An 18,294-nucleotide genomic window follows, 5' to 3' on the forward strand; every position below is an offset into this window, starting at 1 on the left:
TGAGCTCACCCTGCTGCAGCCTGGCCCGAGAGCCGGGGAGAAGCAGCTGCCACAGAGGTTTCTGTGCCAGGCCCAGCTTTGTGTCTTGATCCCAGGGCCTCTTGGGCAACAGCCACCCCTCTTCCCCAAACTGCCCCACCAGCTGAGCTGATTAGCAGAGTGACCTGCCAGGAAGCTGGTCCTGGGAAGGCCACCCCTCCTCCCGGGCAGCAGAGCAGCTGTCTCCAAATCTTCCCTACCATGGCCTGGGCTCGGCGTGTGCTGCTCCCCAATCCTGCAGCAGAGGCTCAGCTTCCATCCACCAGTCCCACCTCCCCATAGAATTCAACCCAGGAAGGATCCTTCCTCCCTCTTTAAAGGCCTCCTACCTTGCCCTGTTCCCTCTCCTTGCCTCAATCCTGTGCTGGCCCTATTCCCTGACAGCTAAAGCTCCTGGGGCCGGTTGGCTGAGGTTTGTGGACTCTGGTTTACCTTCTCATTCTCTAGGTGAGGAATACTCTCTCTGTTTGCTTAACACACTGCAAGGGGCAGCTGCTTGATGTGTCAAGACCCCAGCTTTAGAGCCATGGGAACTTGACTGCAACCTCAGCGACCAGGGAGAACATCCTGTTCACAGAGCCTTCGTGTGCCAGCTCATCTGTCACACAGGGCAAGCATCATCTCTCTTATCGAGGCCGTGGCAAGCTGCACAAACTGGTGTGTGTCAACACACCTGATGTACCAGAGCAGGTGCCAATAAATGTCACTTCTCTTCCACACCTCGCCTGGGCCTGCTGCCACCCTCCAGTTAGACCTCCGGTGACTTCAGCTTCCTGCTGTGAAATGAAGGGCCCAGAGACAAGAGCTCTCAGATCTCCTCTGGCCCTAATTCTGTTTCCATGACCGAGGGCAGGAATGCAGAGAGTCAAATAACAAAGGGAGGTGTGCATGGAAAATACGTACCCACAGATGCAGGGGTCTTCTCCCGAGGCCCACTCTCCCGAGCCAATCTTAAAAGAATGGGGGAGAGAAAAGCATCACGAGGGACGGCCAGCCACAGACACTGCTGGGGGAGCCCAGGGTGGCTCCAGGATGGGACAATGGCCAAGATGGGGGATTGAGGGGAGGGCACTGTTATCTCGGCAGAGGCTCTTGGCCCAGGATTCAAGCTGCAGGAGATACAGCTCCCTCTGCAAACACAAGGGCAAACTGACCACCAGGCCAGGTTCAGCCCCATTTCCTGGCAGTGCAGCTCACCCATTCCCCAGGAGGCCAACACCCACACGGAAACTGCTGGCTTAAAGGAAGCCCCCACCCTCCCGCTGCGCTGCTTGGGCCTGTGGAACTGAGAGCAGCTGCAGCAGACAAGGGTAAACTGCCTCTCAGCTCAGAGAGCACTGAGCTTAAGTTCTCCAAGCTGCCCCAACCCCGTGAGAGCTCAGTGACCCCTAAACAGTCCACTCCTCATGATTGTAATCCCTATCCCCCCATCTCCCATCCCCCAGGGACTGGGGGGGTTGACCCCCTTTGCTGTGACAGGAAGTCACCACCGTTTTGTACAAGAAGTTCAACCCCAGTTACCCATAGGAAGGGAAAACAGTGGCATCCCTGGCACTGGTTTTAATTGTAATTTCTTAAGTTGGAAGCACCATTTACTTATTCAACAGGTATTTACTGAAGACCTACTATGTGTCAAGCACCATTCTAGACACTGGGAATGGAGCATCAATCAGACATGACACTCCCTGCCCTCCGGGAGCTCAGGTTCCCATGGAGACCAGCCCTGCAGCATCCCACATGGCTTTCCCTTCTCAGCGAACATCAGGACCCACTGGGGGGATGACGAGTTACAAGCCACAGCAACAAGACAGGAACATAACATCCCATGCTCTGGCCTCAGAGGATCACAGTCCAGGCCAGGCTGGAGGAGAGGCGGTAGGACAGCCCACCTCAGTGCCTGCCTGGATCCAGGGGAACCCTGATCCTTGGGGACTGTGGAGGTCAGGGGACCCTGGGTCCATGGGAGGAGCAGAGCTTCAGTCTGGGCCTAGATCAGCAGGGACTTGCCATTGCTCCCAGGGCCAGGACCAGCCTCTTGGGTCTAGACCCACAGGGAGGGATTGTGTGGGCTGGAGATGGTAAGTGAATGCCCCAGGGTACCCCTGACCTGGGGAGCCCATCCCCTAGGCCTTTGCCATTGTAACCCACTACTGCCCAATCACTGCCCAACAGCACTAACAGGATTGGAGGCAGGTGGGGAAGGGAAGTGGAGCGTCAAAGTCCACACGGTTGCCCTTGGCTTCTAGGAGCTCATGGAGGTCCCAGGCTGCCTGAGGTGAGCACAGGATGCCAAAAACCCCGATGCCACCCCCTTCTCCAAGGCCTGGCCTCATCCTGCTCATGCCTTGGCTTGGGGCCCTGAGCTGCAGCCTCGCCCCCACCCCACCCCCTACAACACACACACACCTGCTCTGAGCAAGCGATTTGGCCTCAGAGGACTTGGCTCAGCTTCTCTCAAGCTGTGGACCTTAGGGAAGCCTCTTGCCCTCCCCTTTTCTAGAGACCCCTCAGCAGAAAGGAATGAGGCCAAGACAGGCCACACCGATCAGGGACCCTGCCTTCCTGCACGTGGCAGCCCCACTGCACCCTCTGTGAACCTCACAGAAAACCCACCACCGCTCCGGCTCCTCCTCAGGCCCCAATGAGGTGGGCGGGGCAGGGGCAGCAAGAGCCCTGTTTCCAGCAAGAGCCCCTCCCTGCTCCAGCCCAAACATCTAAGTGTGTCCAAGAGTGGCCTCAGCACTGTCCCCAGCACCTGCCTCTTCTCCTATCCCCTGTCTCCAGGAAGGGTGCTGGTATCTGTCCAGCGGCTGAAGCCAGGAACTCAGGCATGGTCTCAGCTCCCCCATCGTCAGCCCACATCCAGCCGGTGGCTCAGCCCTACCATTCGTCCCGCCCCACCCCCACCTCTGCATCCTCACCCCACACAGTCCCTGCCTCTGCCCTGTTCAGGCACCCTTGGCCTTCTCCCTGGATTCCTGCAGCAGCCCCACCTCCATCTACACAGTCCATGCCACTCTGAGGTTGCCAACGTGGCCTTTCTAAGTCACAGCAGATGCCACGTTCATACCCGAAAGCCTTTGGTGGCACCTCCTCACAGGAGTATGAAGCTCCCACCTCTCAGGTGGCACACAGGCCCTTCACCCCCACCCCGCAGGCTGTCACTCAAGGACGCAGGGGCTCACTCCTCCTTCCATCTCTCCCTCTTCCACCTCCATCTCCATCTCACAAGCGTGCGCTCACCCTTTCCTCAGAAGTCTGCCTGGCGTGATGCAGATCTCTTTCTCCTGGGTCACCAACATGACAGGCAGCCTTCGCCTACACACCCAGCTCTCTGAACTTCACCTTGATGACTTCCTGAGAGGTATCTCTCATGAGCTCCTGGAGCACACAGATTATGGCCTATTTGACTTTGAGTTCATAGCGCCTGGCACATAGTAGGTGCTTAACAGCTTTTTTTTTTTTTTTTTTTTTTTTTTTTTTTTTTTTTTTGTGAGACGGAGTCTCGCTCTGTCGCCCAGGCTGGAGTACAGTGGCTGGATCTCAGCTCACTGCAAGCTCTGCCTCCCGGGTTTATGCCATTCTCCTGCCTCAGCCTCCCGAGTAGGTGGGACTACAGGCGCCCGCCACCTCGCCCGGCTAGTTTTTTGTATTTTTTAGTAGAGACGGGGTTTCATCGTGTTAGCCAGGATGGTCTTGATCTCCTGACCTCGTGATCCGCCCGTCTCGGCCTCCCAAAGCGCTGGGATTACAGGCTTGAGCCACCGCACCCAGCCAACAGCTTTTAAATGGACAGACGGATGAGTGAAATGGTGATACAGCCTCCATCCCCTCCATTGACTAGAGAGCCCCACATTTTCAACACAGAGAAATCCATGTCACAACTAGACAGGAAAGGACAGATGTTTATTATGGAACTAATCCACGCCAGGTACCAATCCTGGCCCCACGGAAGCCACAGAGGTTTTTGACATATGGCCCCTGCCCTGTGGTGCTCCAGGTTAAAGAACAGAATGAGGTTTAAATAAAGTAGGCTGGGCCAGGTGCGGTGGCTTACACCTGTAATCCCAGCACTTTGGGAGGCCGAGGTGGTTAGATCACCTGAGGTCAGGAGTTCGAGACCAACCTGGCCAACATGGTGAAACCCCATCTCTACTGAAAATACAAAAATTAGCCAGGCGATTTTTTGTATTTTTGGTGGTGTGTGCCTGTAATCCCAGCTACTCGGGAGGCTGAGGCAGGAGAATCACTGGAACCAGGGAGGTGGAGGTTACAATGAGGAGAGATCAAGCCACTGCACTCCAGGCTGGGTAACAGAACGAGACTCCATCTCAAAAAAAAAAAAAAAAAAAATTTAAAAAAAATTGGCTGAGTGCGGTGGCTCATGCCTGTAATCCCAGCACTTTGGGAGGCCGAGGCGGGCAGATCACCTAAGGTTAGGAGTTCAAGACCAGCTTGACCAATATGATGAAACCACATCTCTACTAAAATTACAAAATTTAGAAAGGCATGGTGGCATGCTCCTGTAGTCCCAGCTACTCGGGAGGCTGAGACAGAAGAATTGCTTGAACCCAGGAGGCGGAGGTTGCAGTGAGCCAAGATCATGCCACTGCACTCCAGCCTGGGTGACAGAGTGAGACTCCATCTCAAAAAATAATAATAAAAAATAAAAAACAAATAAAATAAACAAAATAAATTTAAATAATCAAGATTTGCCTATTTTGTTTAGTGGAAGGGAGGGGCTGACGCACTTCCTGGGCTGGATGCCTGCGGACAATGAAGAGAAGGCCACTTCCCCTCCTTGCCACCCTTTAAAGGGAGAGTAGGTAGACATGGAACAGTAGAGACGGAATGAACGGGTGGGGAAAGGGGTGAGAGGCTGTTGGGGGTGCAGAGATGGATGAGGGGAAGCACCATTACCCCTCGTAAAGGGACGGATGGATGAGTGAAATGGTAATAGGTCCTCAGGGTCTGGAAGGGTAGGAAGGCCCCGCAGAGCAGCACTGGGGGGCAGCGGGGAGGAACTGTGGGGTCGTGGGCTGGATGGACCATGAATGTCAGGCCAAGGAGACTCAGCATGATACGCCTGGGTCCTTGACACAAAGGACCCTGCATTCGTTCAATCAGGAATGTCAATACAGGCAAAGTGCATGGAAGAAGTGTGCAAGGCGGTGGGGGAAGCAGGAAAATGAAAGATGGGGATGGAAAGCACAGGGCTGCAAGGAGACAGGTTAGGCACTATTAGGGAAGGTCAAGAAGGAGGCGGAAGTGTGAACCAAGAGGGAAAGGCAGGGGCAAGAAGGGGGTGGAGCTTTCATGGCTGTTAAGAAAGACTTGAGGGGCTATGGAAATGTGTTAGGAGCAGGAGGCACTAGGAACAAGGGTCGAAGATGACTCTGAGACTTGAAGGCCAAGGAGAAGGTCTGCACCTTGACAGCAATGAGGTCTTGGGAGCGGGTGGTTTGGGGAAACACGAGGTGGTCCTTGTTGCCATGATGGCAGCACAGCCTCCCTGTCTCTCCCTCTGGTGATGGATCACATCAGCCAGGAGAAACTGGAGATGCCCAATAGAAAGATGGAAACACGTAGCCTGAACTGTGGATGGTTCCAGGGCTAGAGCAGGAGATGTGAACTCACCCACATCCCACCATCTGGAAGACCTGGACACACACAACGGCCCTAGAAGAAAACAGGAGATGGGGGCAAAGAGCCCTGGAACAATTTCGGGAATGGCAGAACTCAGAAATGGAAGAGGGCACACAGGAAGCTGCCTGGAATGTCGAGAAGCAGGTGTAGAGTCAGGATGCAGAAAAAGAAGAAAAATTCAAGGGCCATCCATGGTTTAAATGATGCAAAAAGGTCAAGAGTAAGGAGATAAGAGGAAAAGTCACAGGTCTGGAGCCAGCGAGTCATGAGAGGCACAGACAAGGCTGCTCCGAGGGGAGGAAGAGGCCAGCGTCTGAGTAAGAAAGGGGAGGACGTGTCCAATGGTGAGGAGGCAGAGGTCAGTGGAGCAAGCTGCTGTCTGAGGAGGCTGATGGTGAAAACTGAATAGAGAATACGAATCCAGAAGCAGGTTCACGGATGGCTCCCCATACCCCACAGGGTCGGAGAAAGACATGAACACGTGTGTGCACAGAGGGAAGGCACCAGGGAGACAGAGGAAATGAAGAAATGTGAGAAAAATGGAAGAATCCGTCATCAGGCACCAAGAAACGGGAGGGAAGCAGTCACAGGAGGAACTGGATTGTGACTGCACTGAAGGAGCTAGGCCCATAGGCCCTGAGCACACGCACACACACTCCACGCACATGCACTCACACACACACATGCACACACATGCACTCTCACACACATGCACTCACACACATACATATGCATACACATGCACTCTCACACACATGCACTCACACACATACACACATGCACTCACACACATGCACTCACACACACGCACACACATGCACTCACACACATGCAGTCACACACATACACATGCACACGCATGCACTCATACACATGCACTCACACATGCACACACATGCACTCACATACACATGCACACACATGCACTCACACACATGCATTCACACACATGCACTCACATGCAGACACATGCATGCACACACACTCATACATGCACTCACACACATACACATGCACACACATGCACTCACAAGACACATGCACGCACACACACACGCACGCACTCACATGCACTCACATGCACTCACACACAAGCACTCACACCCATATACACATGCACACATGCACACACACATACACATGCACACACATGCACTTGCACTCACACATGGACACACATGCATTCACACATACATGCACACACCACACACATGCACTCATGCACACACATGCACACTCATGCACACACATGCACACACATGCACTCACACACGCATGCTTTCACACATACACACGCATGCACACACTCCACACACATGCACACACATACACTCCACACACTTCAAACACATGTAGTCACACACACAAACACATGCACTCACACACATGCACACACACACGTCACACACATGCACTCATGCACACGCATGCTCTCACACACACACACATGCACACACATATGCACTCCACACACATGCACCCACACACGTGCTCACACACACTCCACAAATGCACTCACACACACACGGTCTCACACACACGCACACATACACACCCCGCACACACACATGCACACACATACGCACACACACTCCACACACATGCACTCACAACACACTGTCTCACATATACACACATGCACACACCCCACACACAGGCACACACACATGCACTCACATACACATGCACACACGCACTCACACGCACATACACATACACGCAGTCACACATGCACACACATACACACTCCACACAGATGCACTCACATACACATACATGCACACATACCTCACAGATGCAGACACATACTCTTGCACTCATGGACACACAAACACAGACATGTACACTCACACACATGCATGCACTCACACACATACACATACACACACATACTCTTGCACTCACATACATGCATGCACTCACACATACATCCACATATACACACTCATACACATACACTCACACATACATACATGCAGGCACTCATACAGGTATGCACACACACAGACACACTCAAACACTCTCACACACACGTGCTCTGACATCACTCTGGACTGACCCTGGGGATGTTGCTGACCACCTACAGCACTGTCTGTCTTAACAAACCATAACCCGATTTATACCAACACAAAGATCCTCTTCCCCACTTGTTTATATGAGGAAGATATGAAGACCCCTTTTCAAGTCCAAAAGTTTGTGGACTGTCCCCCATACACACGGTACTGGTTGTATTTTTAGTATCCATCAATTAAGAAAATATTTAATTACAAAGAGCTGCCATTAACTATATCATGCTTTAAAATAATTAGTGTTTTATTCATGGCCGGGCATGGTGGCTCACACCTGTCATCCCAGCACTTTGGGAGGCCGAGGAGGGCAGATCACCTGAGGTCAGGCGTTTCGAGACCAACCTGGCCAACATGCTGAAACCCGTCTCTACTAAAAATACAAAAATTACCAGGGCATGGTGGCGGGTGCCTGTAATCCCAGTTACTCAGGAGGCTGAGGCAGGAGAATCGCTTGAACCCGAGAGGCGGAGGTTGCAGTGAGCTGAGATCGCACCACTGCACTCCAGCCTGGGCGACAGAGCGAGACTCTGTCTCAGAATTATATATATATGATAAAATAATTAGTGTTTTATTCATTTCTCCAGCAACCTCATCCACTAAGGCACTGGGAGAAAACAGAGGCTGGAGACATTGTCCGTGATGCCATTGACCCAGCCTGCCAGAGCCGAGAGGCAGAGAAGCCCTGGCAACCATGCTGGGACCTCCCCAGGTCTGTGGCTCATGGGTGGAGCACCCGGCCCTTTCCCTGCCTGGTGCCCCAAGAACTCAACCCCATGGAGGGTCGGCCATGAGGACCCCCAGTGGATCTCAGGGGGACAGAGGGAGAGAAGTCAGCAAGGAAGGCTTGACTTAGAGTTCTTACCGCAGGTGTGGGGCCCTCAGGCCTGTGAGGACTCCCTGGCCTGGAGGTAATGGGCTGGGCAGGGAGCCAGGCACACAGGAGGGAGCCGCTGCAACCGGCCTGGCCTTTGGGATGGGTGGGATCACGATGCCCCCCAGGGACTTCTGTATCTTCTCATCATTGCAGTGCAGGTATTGCCTGGAGATCTGTGCCTGGGAGCAGAGGCGGGACAGGGGTCTGGCCTATGGAAACAGCCCACGGTGAACGCTCACCTCCCAGGCACCTCACACAGTGTGGGGCCTGCTGTCTGTTTCTAGCCACATCACCCTAGGACCCCCAGAAGGCTGACTGCTTCCTTACCGCTCCTGGTGAGGAGACTGGCAAGCCCTTTTGTGACTATTATTTGTTTTTCTGTTCTCATTTCAGAAAAATCCTAGAACAATCAGAACTGGAAGGACCTTCAAACACATCTGGTATAAACCACTATTTTCATAGATGTGCAAACTGGGGCCCAAAGAGGGGTGTGACTTGCCCACGGTCACACAGCCCCTGAGGGGCAGAGCAGAAACCAAGGCCCAAATGTGGGTCCTAGCCCAGCATCCTTTGCCACACTCTTGCTTAAAATGGAGAGGGCCAGAAAGCAGGAGGAATTCTGGAACATGTAGACTGGAGAAGGCCTAGGGGACCACCAGTTCTAGGACAAAGGTCATGCAGCCTCTGGCACAGCCACCCAGAGCCCCCAGGCCAGCTATGGAGGTTTGGGATGCTGTGAGAGGTGGTGAAATCAGAGCCTTGAGCCTCTCCCAGTGCTGTCCCTATCCTCACTGCAGACCTCGAGACACCTCCAGGGATGCAAAGGACATAGGGTCAGGGGTTGGTGGAGGCTAGAAAGAAAGGCAGGAGGAAGGGGGACAAGAAGCTGAGGACCAGACTCCCAGCAGTCGAACTGCCTTACCTCCTGAGCACCGGGTCTCAACTCGTGAGGACCCGGAACGTTCCCTGGCAGGTCCAGGCCCTTCTCTTTGACTCCACTGGCCTCGGGGGTGGTGGGGATACTCTGGATGGGAGGCATCGGCCTGGGCACCCTCAGCAGCCTCTGAGAGGTGGCTCGGGGGATGGTGCTCCACAGGGGAACTCCTTGGGGGCCTCCCCCTGGATTCAGAGAGGCTGTACAGGGATGGGATGAGAAATCAGTTAGTCCCAGAAGACCAGGGAGTGGAGGGGGGATTCAGACCCCAGCAACCTTCTGCCCTGGGAAGGACTGGGATGGTGAGGAGAGAGGCCAGACCTGCCCCCAGCCCCACCACTGATAGACTGAGCAAACAGCCACTTTTGAGTGTCTGTGCCATTCCAGAAAGTGCTGTCTCCAGAAAGAGTCCTGGATTTAGGACTCAGAGGCAGCGTGGGAAGGAAGGGAAATAAAGCAGTGCCAGATCAGGAGGAAACACGGCAGGTCCTGGTCGCGGGGTAGAAGCTATGTGGCCTCGGGCAAGCCACTGTCTTCTGAACCCCATTACGCTTCTGTGGAATGGGATGATTCAATGACATCACTTCTATAAGATGCTAGGCAAGTACGTGGCACATGACAGGGGCTGGTAAATTACTTCTGCTCCCCCTTCCTTTTCGGCTAGTGATGTGGGGGCGTAGCTGTTTTGACACAGCTAACGTAGTCTAAGACAGGCCGCCACACTTCCAGCTCCTTTCTGAATGTTTCAGGTGCTCAACAGACATTCCAGGGCCCTGTGCCCCACCCCACCTCACCCAGCAGCCATGCCTCGGGCAAAGGCACAGGGCAAGAAACACTGGGGTGGGCCAAGAGCTCAGGGTTATCTTTGCAAATATTGGTGATGAGGAATAATAAAAAAAAAAGACTAGCATTTTAACTTTTGTTCTGGCCTCATCAAAACCACTGCATCAAAACAGCCAAGTAAGGCCAGGCGCAATGGCTCACATCTGTAATCCCATGCACTTTGGGAGGCTGAGGCGGGAGGATCACTTGAGGTCCGAAGTTCGAGACCAGCCTGGCCAACACGGTGAAACCCCATCACTACTAAAAATACAAAAATTAGTCAGTGTGGTGGCACACGCCTGTAGTCCCAGCTACTTGGGAGGCCAAGGCAGGAGAATCGCTTGAACCTGGGAGGCAGAGTTTGCAGTGAGCCGAGATGGCACTACTGCACTCCAGACTGGGCAACAGAGCGAGACTCTGTCTCAGAAAAAAAAACAAAAAATCAAAGATTAGCTGGGCCTAGTGGTGGTTGTCTGTAATCCTAGCAACTCGGGAAACTGAGGCAGGAGAATCGCTTGAACCTGGAGGTTGCAGTGAGCCAAAATCGCACCACTGTACTCCAGCCTGGGCGACAGAGCAAGACTCTGTCCCAGAAAAACAAAAACAAAAAATAAATGAGCCGAGTCAAAATATCTTCTGTTCCTGCACGCTTGCTCCCCTCCTGGCTTCTGGTGCTGGTTCTGTTCTGTCTTGGAGCACTGTTGTGCTGTGGTTAGCCTGTGGGGTGATGAAAGGATGGAGAAGAAGGACTGTGGTCAAGTGGAGACCGTGTCACTTGTCGGGCCACCTTGGGCCCCAGCTGGGTGAGGGCACAGAGGAGTCAACTCGGCCTCAATGCAGGGGCCAGAGCAGCCCCAGCCCTGCTCGAGGGCCAGAGATCCCTGGCCCTCCATGCTTGCTGAGAGACCTGATAAGTCTACAGGTCACTGCCCATCAGAACATTAGGTAGAACAACTCCATTCTTTTTTCCCCTACACTGGAACTTTATAAAAAATAAACGAAATGACTAGAAAAAGGCTTCAAACCCCTAAAGGAGAGAGTCGTTGGTGTGGCAGCTCTAGAAGTTGCACCTCCTGCAAGTTCTAAGGAAGCTTCTCGGGCACTCCAACCCCACCTGCTGCCTCTATAATATCCAGCCAGGACCATTCCTCCCAGGGGCTCCCTGGCATCCTCCTGGGCTCCCCAGGAGCTGGACATACCCCACAACTCCAAGGAGAGGCTCAGCAGGGGGAGCAGTCTGCACAGGGGAGGGGAAGAACAGCCAACGACAACCCCAGGCTTGACAGCAGCAACCACCTGCCTCTTGAGAGCACTTCCCCCTTCTTCCTAAGACCTCAAGACTTCTTACTGCTCTTGTTACCCAAGAGTTCATTCTGCTAAAAAGAACCCATAGGATTCGCCCAGAAGAGGAGAGAAAGAAGGAAAATAGTAACAATGTATTAAGTTCTTCCCATCTGCCAGGTGTTGAGAATTCTGTGTACAAGTTTTCACTCAACCCCCACAGTAACACAGAAGTATTATTGATAGTGTCCCCATTCCACAGAGGAGGAAATCGAGGCCTGAAAGGTTGCCGACTTGCCCAAGGCCCCAGAGCCAATGAGTATAGGGACTAAGATTTGAACTTTGCTTGTCCACCACCCAGATGAGAGAGAGTATAAAGTGCCTGCTGTTGAATCCCTTGTTAATCTGCTCAACAAACGTTTCTTGAGAGCCTCCGAGGTGCCAACCGACTGTGCCTCACACCGAGATCTCGGTCACTGCCCTCTTGGAGCAGACGATTACGTGCAAGATTCAGGTTTTAAACAGTCACAAAAGTAAAGATATAAATGCAAATCATGAAAAGAACCGAAGGAAACAAATGATAGGGCATGATTGGAGAGCATCCTAAGGGGCAAATTCACATTGGGGAGTCAAGGAGGCCTCTCTGAGGAGGGCTTTGAAGCCAAGAAGAGAGGCTGGATGGGGATTTTCGGAGTGGGAAATGGAGGAGGGGTGGGGCAGGAGCAGTGGCTCTAAACCTCAGGCAGGAAATAGCCTACAAGCCCCAGGCCCTGGACAGCAGGGACCGAAGGCAGAGAGTGACACGGTTGGTGTGAGGCCAGGGCCAGAGGGTCTTGTGCATAAGGGAACATTTGGGGTCTTAGTCTAAGCACATCGAAAACCCACTGGCTGGTTTTGAGCATAGTGGTGGAAATGGGAAGAACATTTGTTTAAAAGGATCCTTCTGGAACAAGACTAGAAGGTGCAAGGGTGGGGGTGAAGAGGCCAGTCGGGAAGCACTGCAGAGCCCAGGAGGGAGGCTCAGCTCCAAGGAGGTCACTGAGGTCACAGAGAGGGTACCTGGCGTGTGCCCACTGATCACCCCCAGGGGATCCCAGCATGCCACCTGGAAGCCTGCTGACCCTCACAGCCCTGGTGGCCTGGGGGCCTGACCTGGAAGTGGGTGGGTGAGGGGTGGGCAGGGGCCAGTGCTCACCTCGGGAAGATGCTGCCAAGCCCTCTGAGAGCCTCCTTTTCTTGAGCTTGTCCTTAATCTGGGTGGTGTCCCTGGCCACGCTGTTGGCCTCTGACTCCAGAGAAGGGAGGAGCACCAGAGGCTGGGCCCCCAAAGACAAGGCCCCGAGGTTCCTGGGGCAACCGTTCCTCTCCTGCCAGCCCTTGGAAGGGGTGTCCAGCTTGCGGCCACCCAGCTCTCCGTGTCCACTCGGGAGCTGTGACGGTTCCTCATTGCTCAGTAGGGTGCTCGGCTCAGGCTGGAGGGAACCTGAGGGGGACAGAGTTGTGAATGGCTTGGCACGCAGTACCCAGGGTGGCAGCAGGCACCAGCAAGCTCCTTGACATTGCTTCCTTTGAACAGGCAGCCACTTGCCTGGTGAGACCCAGTCATCTAATGTTTTAGTCACTCCTGGGGGCGAGTCATTCATTCGACAGTGTCTCTGAAGCACCTAGTCTTCACAAGACCCATGCCACGAAGTGCTCAGAACAAAAGGGGGAATCCACATGCAGTCCTATCACAGCACAGACAAGAGGCCATGAATCACAGGGAAGGTCATCTGCCCAGGGACCACCATCCACCAATCTCCAGAGACCACCACCCACCCATCTCCAGACACCACCATCCACCAATCTCCAGGGACCACCATCCACCAATCTCCAAGGACCACCATCCACCAATCTCCAGGGCCCACCATCCACCAATCTCCAGACACCACCATCCACCCATCTCCAGGGACCACCATCCACAAATCTCCAGGGTCCACCATCCACCAATCTCCAGGGACCACCATTCACCCATCTCCAGGGACCACCATCCACAAATCTCCAGGGTCCACCATCCACCAACCTCCAGGGACCACCATCCACCAATCTCCAGGGACCACCAACCATCAATCTCCAGGGTCCACCACCCACCAATCTCCAGGGTCCACCATCCACCAATCTCCAGGGTCCACCATCCACTAATCTCCAGGGACCACCATTCACCCATCTCCAAGGACCACCACCCACCAATCTCCAGGGTCCACCATCCACCAATCTCCAGGGACCACCATCCACCAATCTCCAGGGACCACCATTCACCCATCTCCAGGGACCACCACCCACCAATCTCCAGACACCACCATCCACCAATCTCCAGACACCACCATCCACCAATCTCCAGGGTCCACCATCCACCAATCTCCAGGGTCCACCACCCACCAACCTCCAGGGACCACCATCCACCAATCTCCAGACACCACCATCCACCAATCTCCAGGGTCCACCATCCGCCAATCTCCAGACACCACCATCCGCCAATCTCCGGACACCACCATCTGCCAATCTCCAGGGACCACCATCCGCCAACCTCCAGGGACCACCACCCACCAATCTCCAGGGTCCACCATCCACCAATCTCCAGGGTCCACCATCCACCAATCTCCAGGGACCACCATCCACCAATCTCCAGGGACCACCATCCACCAATCTCCAGATACCACCATCCACCAATCTCCAGGGTCCACCATCCACCAATCTCCAGGGTCCACCATCCACCAATCTCCAGACACCACCATCCACCAATCTCCAGGGACCACCATCCACCCATCTCCAGGGTCCACCATCCACCAGTCTCCAGGGACCACCATTCACCCGTCTCCAGGGACCACCATCCACCAATCTCCAGGGTCCACCATCCACCAACCTCCAGGGACCACCATCCACCAATCTCCAGGGACCACCACCCACCAATCTCCAGGGTCCACCATCCACCAATCTCCAGGGACCACCATCCACCAGTCTCCAGGATCCACCATCCACCAATTTCCAGACACCACCATCCACCAATCTCCAGGGTCCACCATCCACCAATCTCCAGGGTCCAACAAAGTCATCAGATCCCTGAGCACTGACCTATGCCGAGCACAGGCTGCAAGCAGGACCTCAGGAGTCTCAGAGCAAATCACCCCCACCCCTAGCAGACACACCAGATGGGAGAGAAACAAAACGCTCAGCACATTTAGAGGAGGAAAGAGGCTCTAGAAGACCTTCAGGAAGTGGTGCTTTTCACCTGGGCCCTGGGGGAGCCCTGGTGCAGAAAGGGACAGGGAAAGCATTCAGACATGCGGGCTCTGGAAAGCTCGGCCACACCCCAGCCCCATCAGAGACTCAGGCCACAGATGCTGGACAAGTGGCAGAGACGCTGAGTGGACATCTTGAGAGGGGCCCCCTCCCCATTGCCACCCTGGGTGCTCAGTACACTCCCAGGTCCAGGCACATGCAGAGAGCCCTGCTCCCTATTCCTGCCGGTCCCCTCTGCACACCTCCAACCTCTGAGGCACAGGGTTGAAAAGAACCTGCCTTTGAAAGAATCAAAGGGCATTTTCAGCAGGAGCCACAGGAAAATGACACCTGCTGGTAGCTTGAGAACACAGCCAGCATCTACCACACTCCCCGCTCCAGGATGAGGCCAGGGGCCCTGACCAGGCGGGTCTTCCCATCTCACCTTCTCCATGAGGCAGACTGGAATTGATGCTTCCAGGCGGGAGCACCCGGGGCCCAGCACTGGTCTGAGGGATGCTCCCGCAGTACTCGGCCACGGGGGCCAGGACCTTGGCTGGAGACAGAAGCACAGGAGAGTGGCACCTGAGAGACCTCCAAGGCCAAGACTGGGAGCAAACCAAGAACACCCGGCCGTAACCCTGAGCACTCCAACCCCCAGTGTCCCTGCCCAAAAACCCAAGGCATGTGGTGGCCCCACCCACAACACCAGAGCCTGGAAGGGTCAGCAGGGTGCCTGTGATCTCCACCAAATCCCTCCAACCCCACTTATCCCAGCCTCTCAGCCTGGCTGCCTCCTCCTTCCTCGTACCCTGGCTTTGCTCCAAACCCCACTCCATCTTTTCATCTCCTTCATGGGCACCCCTCTTCCATCACCCAACATCACTGACCCCTGGAGTGCCCATCCCCAACCTCTGTCCACCAGCTGCTCTTCCCAGGCCACTTCCTCACTGCCACGCCCTGCAGATAATCCCCTACCCTATGGCTTCCACCCTGACCAATCCCACCCGTTGCAGAGCAGAGCATCAGATTACTTTGCCAACTCCTTCTTGGAAGTCCCCAGGCACCTCATCAGCAGGTCTTACACTGATCTTCCCTCTTCTCTCCTAACCTCCCTCGGCTCAGCAAAAGGCACCCTCTATCCCCGACATAGGGATTTGTGAACGCTCCCTGTGCAGGGAGACAGTAGTGGGCAAGGCTGACTCAGTCCTCAGTGAGATTTGAAGTCTGGAGGGGAAGACAATGATTAATAAGCAATGACAGTGTGGGGCCTGGGAGCCCGGCCAGAGATGGGGACAGAAAAAGCTTCCCAGAGGGCGGGACCACTGAACTGAGACCATACAGGGAGCAGGAGTCAGGAAAGAGGAGGGGAAGCTCAGCTAAGGCATGCGCTCCTTTAAGAAGCCTTCCATCTTTTGCCAGTTTTTAAAGAAGATTCTCTGTTTTTTGTTACTGAGTTGTTTGAGTTCCTTATATATTCTGGTTATTAATCCTTTGTTGGATGGATAGTTTGCAAATATTTTCTCCCATTCTTCACTCTATTGACTGTTTCCTTGGGGATACAGAAGCTTTTTAGCTTGATGGAATCCCATTTGTCTATTTTGTTTTTGTTGCTTGTGCTTTTGAGGTCACTGCTGGGTAAATATCCAACAGAAAGTAAATCAGTACATTAAGCTATCTGCACTCTCATGTTTATTGCAGCATTATTCACAATAGCCAAGATATGGAATCAACCTAAGTGTCCATCAACAGATGAATGGATAAAGAAAATGTGGCACATATACACAATGGGATACTATCAGGCCATAAAAAAGAATAAAATCCTGTCACTTGCAGCTACATGGATGGAACTGGAGGTCATTATCTTTTTTTTTTTTTTTTTTTTTTAAATGGAGTCTCAGTGGTGCGATCTCGGCTCACTGCAACGTCCGCCTTCTGGGTTCAAGTGATTCTCCTGCCTCAGCTCCCCCGAGTAGCTGGGATTACAGGCGCATGCCACCACACCCGGCTAATTTTTTGTATTTTCGTAGAGACAGGGTTTCACCATGTTGCCCAGGCTGGTCTCAAACTCCTGAGCTCATGCAATCTGCCCACCTCTGCCTCCCAAAGTGCTAGGATTACAGATGTGAGCCACCATGCCCAGCCTGGAGGTCATTATCTTAAGTGAAGTAAGCCAGGCACAGAGAGACAAATTTTACTTGTTTTCATTCGTATATGGGAGCTAAAAAAGTCAATCTCACAGAGGCAGAGAACAGAATGGTGGTTACCAGAGGCTGGGAAGAGAAGGGGGTGGAATGAAAAGAAGTTGGTTAATGGGTACAAAAATACAGTTAGATAGAAGGAATAAGAGCTATTGTTTGATAGTACAGTAGGGTGACTATAGCTCATAATAATGTATTGTATAATTCAAAACAGCTAGAATTGGAATGTTCCCAACATCAAGAAATGGCCAATGGTTGAGGTAATGGAAATCCCAGTTACCCTAATTTAATCATTACACCTTGAATGCCTGTATCCAAATACCACATGTACACCCAGAAAATATGTACAACTATTATGTGTCAGTATTTTTAAAAGAGAAAGAGAAACCCCCTCTCCTGTGTTCCCACAGCCCCAGGCACACCCCCATTACTCTCTCTTCCCCACACCTCTCTCTGCTCCTGCCCTGCAGCTTCCCTAGGAATAGGCACTGTGTCTTACTCATCTCTGCAGTTCTGTACCTGCCACTCAGCAGTCACTTCACAAACATGGGTCCCACACCCTCCCAGCTCAGTCCTTCCCAAGCACACCTCAGGACCATCCACGGGGCCCTAACCCACCACCTGGAGAAGCCACCACGCAGGTGGAAACCCAGCTCATCCACCCCCAGGTCGAAAGACTCCTAGTCTGGGACTCAGGAGCCTGGGTTCCCACTTTTTGCCACCTGTGTGACCTTGAGGAAATACACTAACTTCTCCGAGTCTCAGTTCCCACATCAGTAAAGCAAAGGAGTTGACAGCACTAAAGGTTCATACAACATCTTTATCCTATTTCTAGATTTGTAGATTTTTCTTTCTAAGATCTCAGCACCTCCCACTTCCCCACTGGAATCTACGTTCGGGTGGGATCTGATTTAGCACTGAAGTAAGCAGGTGTTTTCTGATTCCTATGTCGAAGCCACCGGGAGCTCTGCCGTGTGCATCATGCGCTGTCTCCTGAACAGCAGCTCTGGCCATCCTGCTGCTCTGCCCTCCTTCCAAATGGCCATCTGGCCCCTGCTCCAGCCCCTGCAGGATGAAGCAGCTCTGCACCTTGCTAGCACCCATTTCATCTGGGGCAGGACCAATCCCCTCACTTTCCAGGGGAAACTGAGGCTCACCCAGTCGGCTCCC

At 53.5% G+C, this 18,294-nt stretch overlaps 1 protein-coding gene across 2 annotated transcripts in view; it reads right to left on the bottom strand.

Moving 5' to 3' along the window:
* Positions 1-18,294, bottom strand: part of TOGARAM2 (TOG array regulator of axonemal microtubules 2) — a 73,330-nt gene that overhangs the window by 41,253 nt on the left and 13,783 nt on the right. For both annotated transcript variants that reach the window (XR_010580518.2, XM_045369567.3), the window contains exons 3-7: positions 15,369-15,479; positions 12,861-13,148; positions 9,551-9,762; positions 8,617-8,807; positions 943-989 (exon numbers count right to left, since the gene is read on the bottom strand). Coding sequence is in view for 1 of the 2 variants with exons in the window: in XM_045369567.3 (XP_045225502.2) it covers positions 943-989; positions 8,617-8,807; positions 9,551-9,762; positions 12,861-13,148; positions 15,369-15,479 (849 nt within the window). In the remaining variant the exon portion in view is untranslated. The remainder of the gene's footprint in view (positions 1-942; positions 990-8,616; positions 8,808-9,550; positions 9,763-12,860; positions 13,149-15,368; positions 15,480-18,294) is intronic.

This window comes from Macaca fascicularis, chromosome 13, assembly GCF_037993035.2.
Source record: "Macaca fascicularis isolate 582-1 chromosome 13, T2T-MFA8v1.1".
Taxonomy (NCBI): Eukaryota; Metazoa; Chordata; class Mammalia; order Primates; family Cercopithecidae; genus Macaca; species Macaca fascicularis.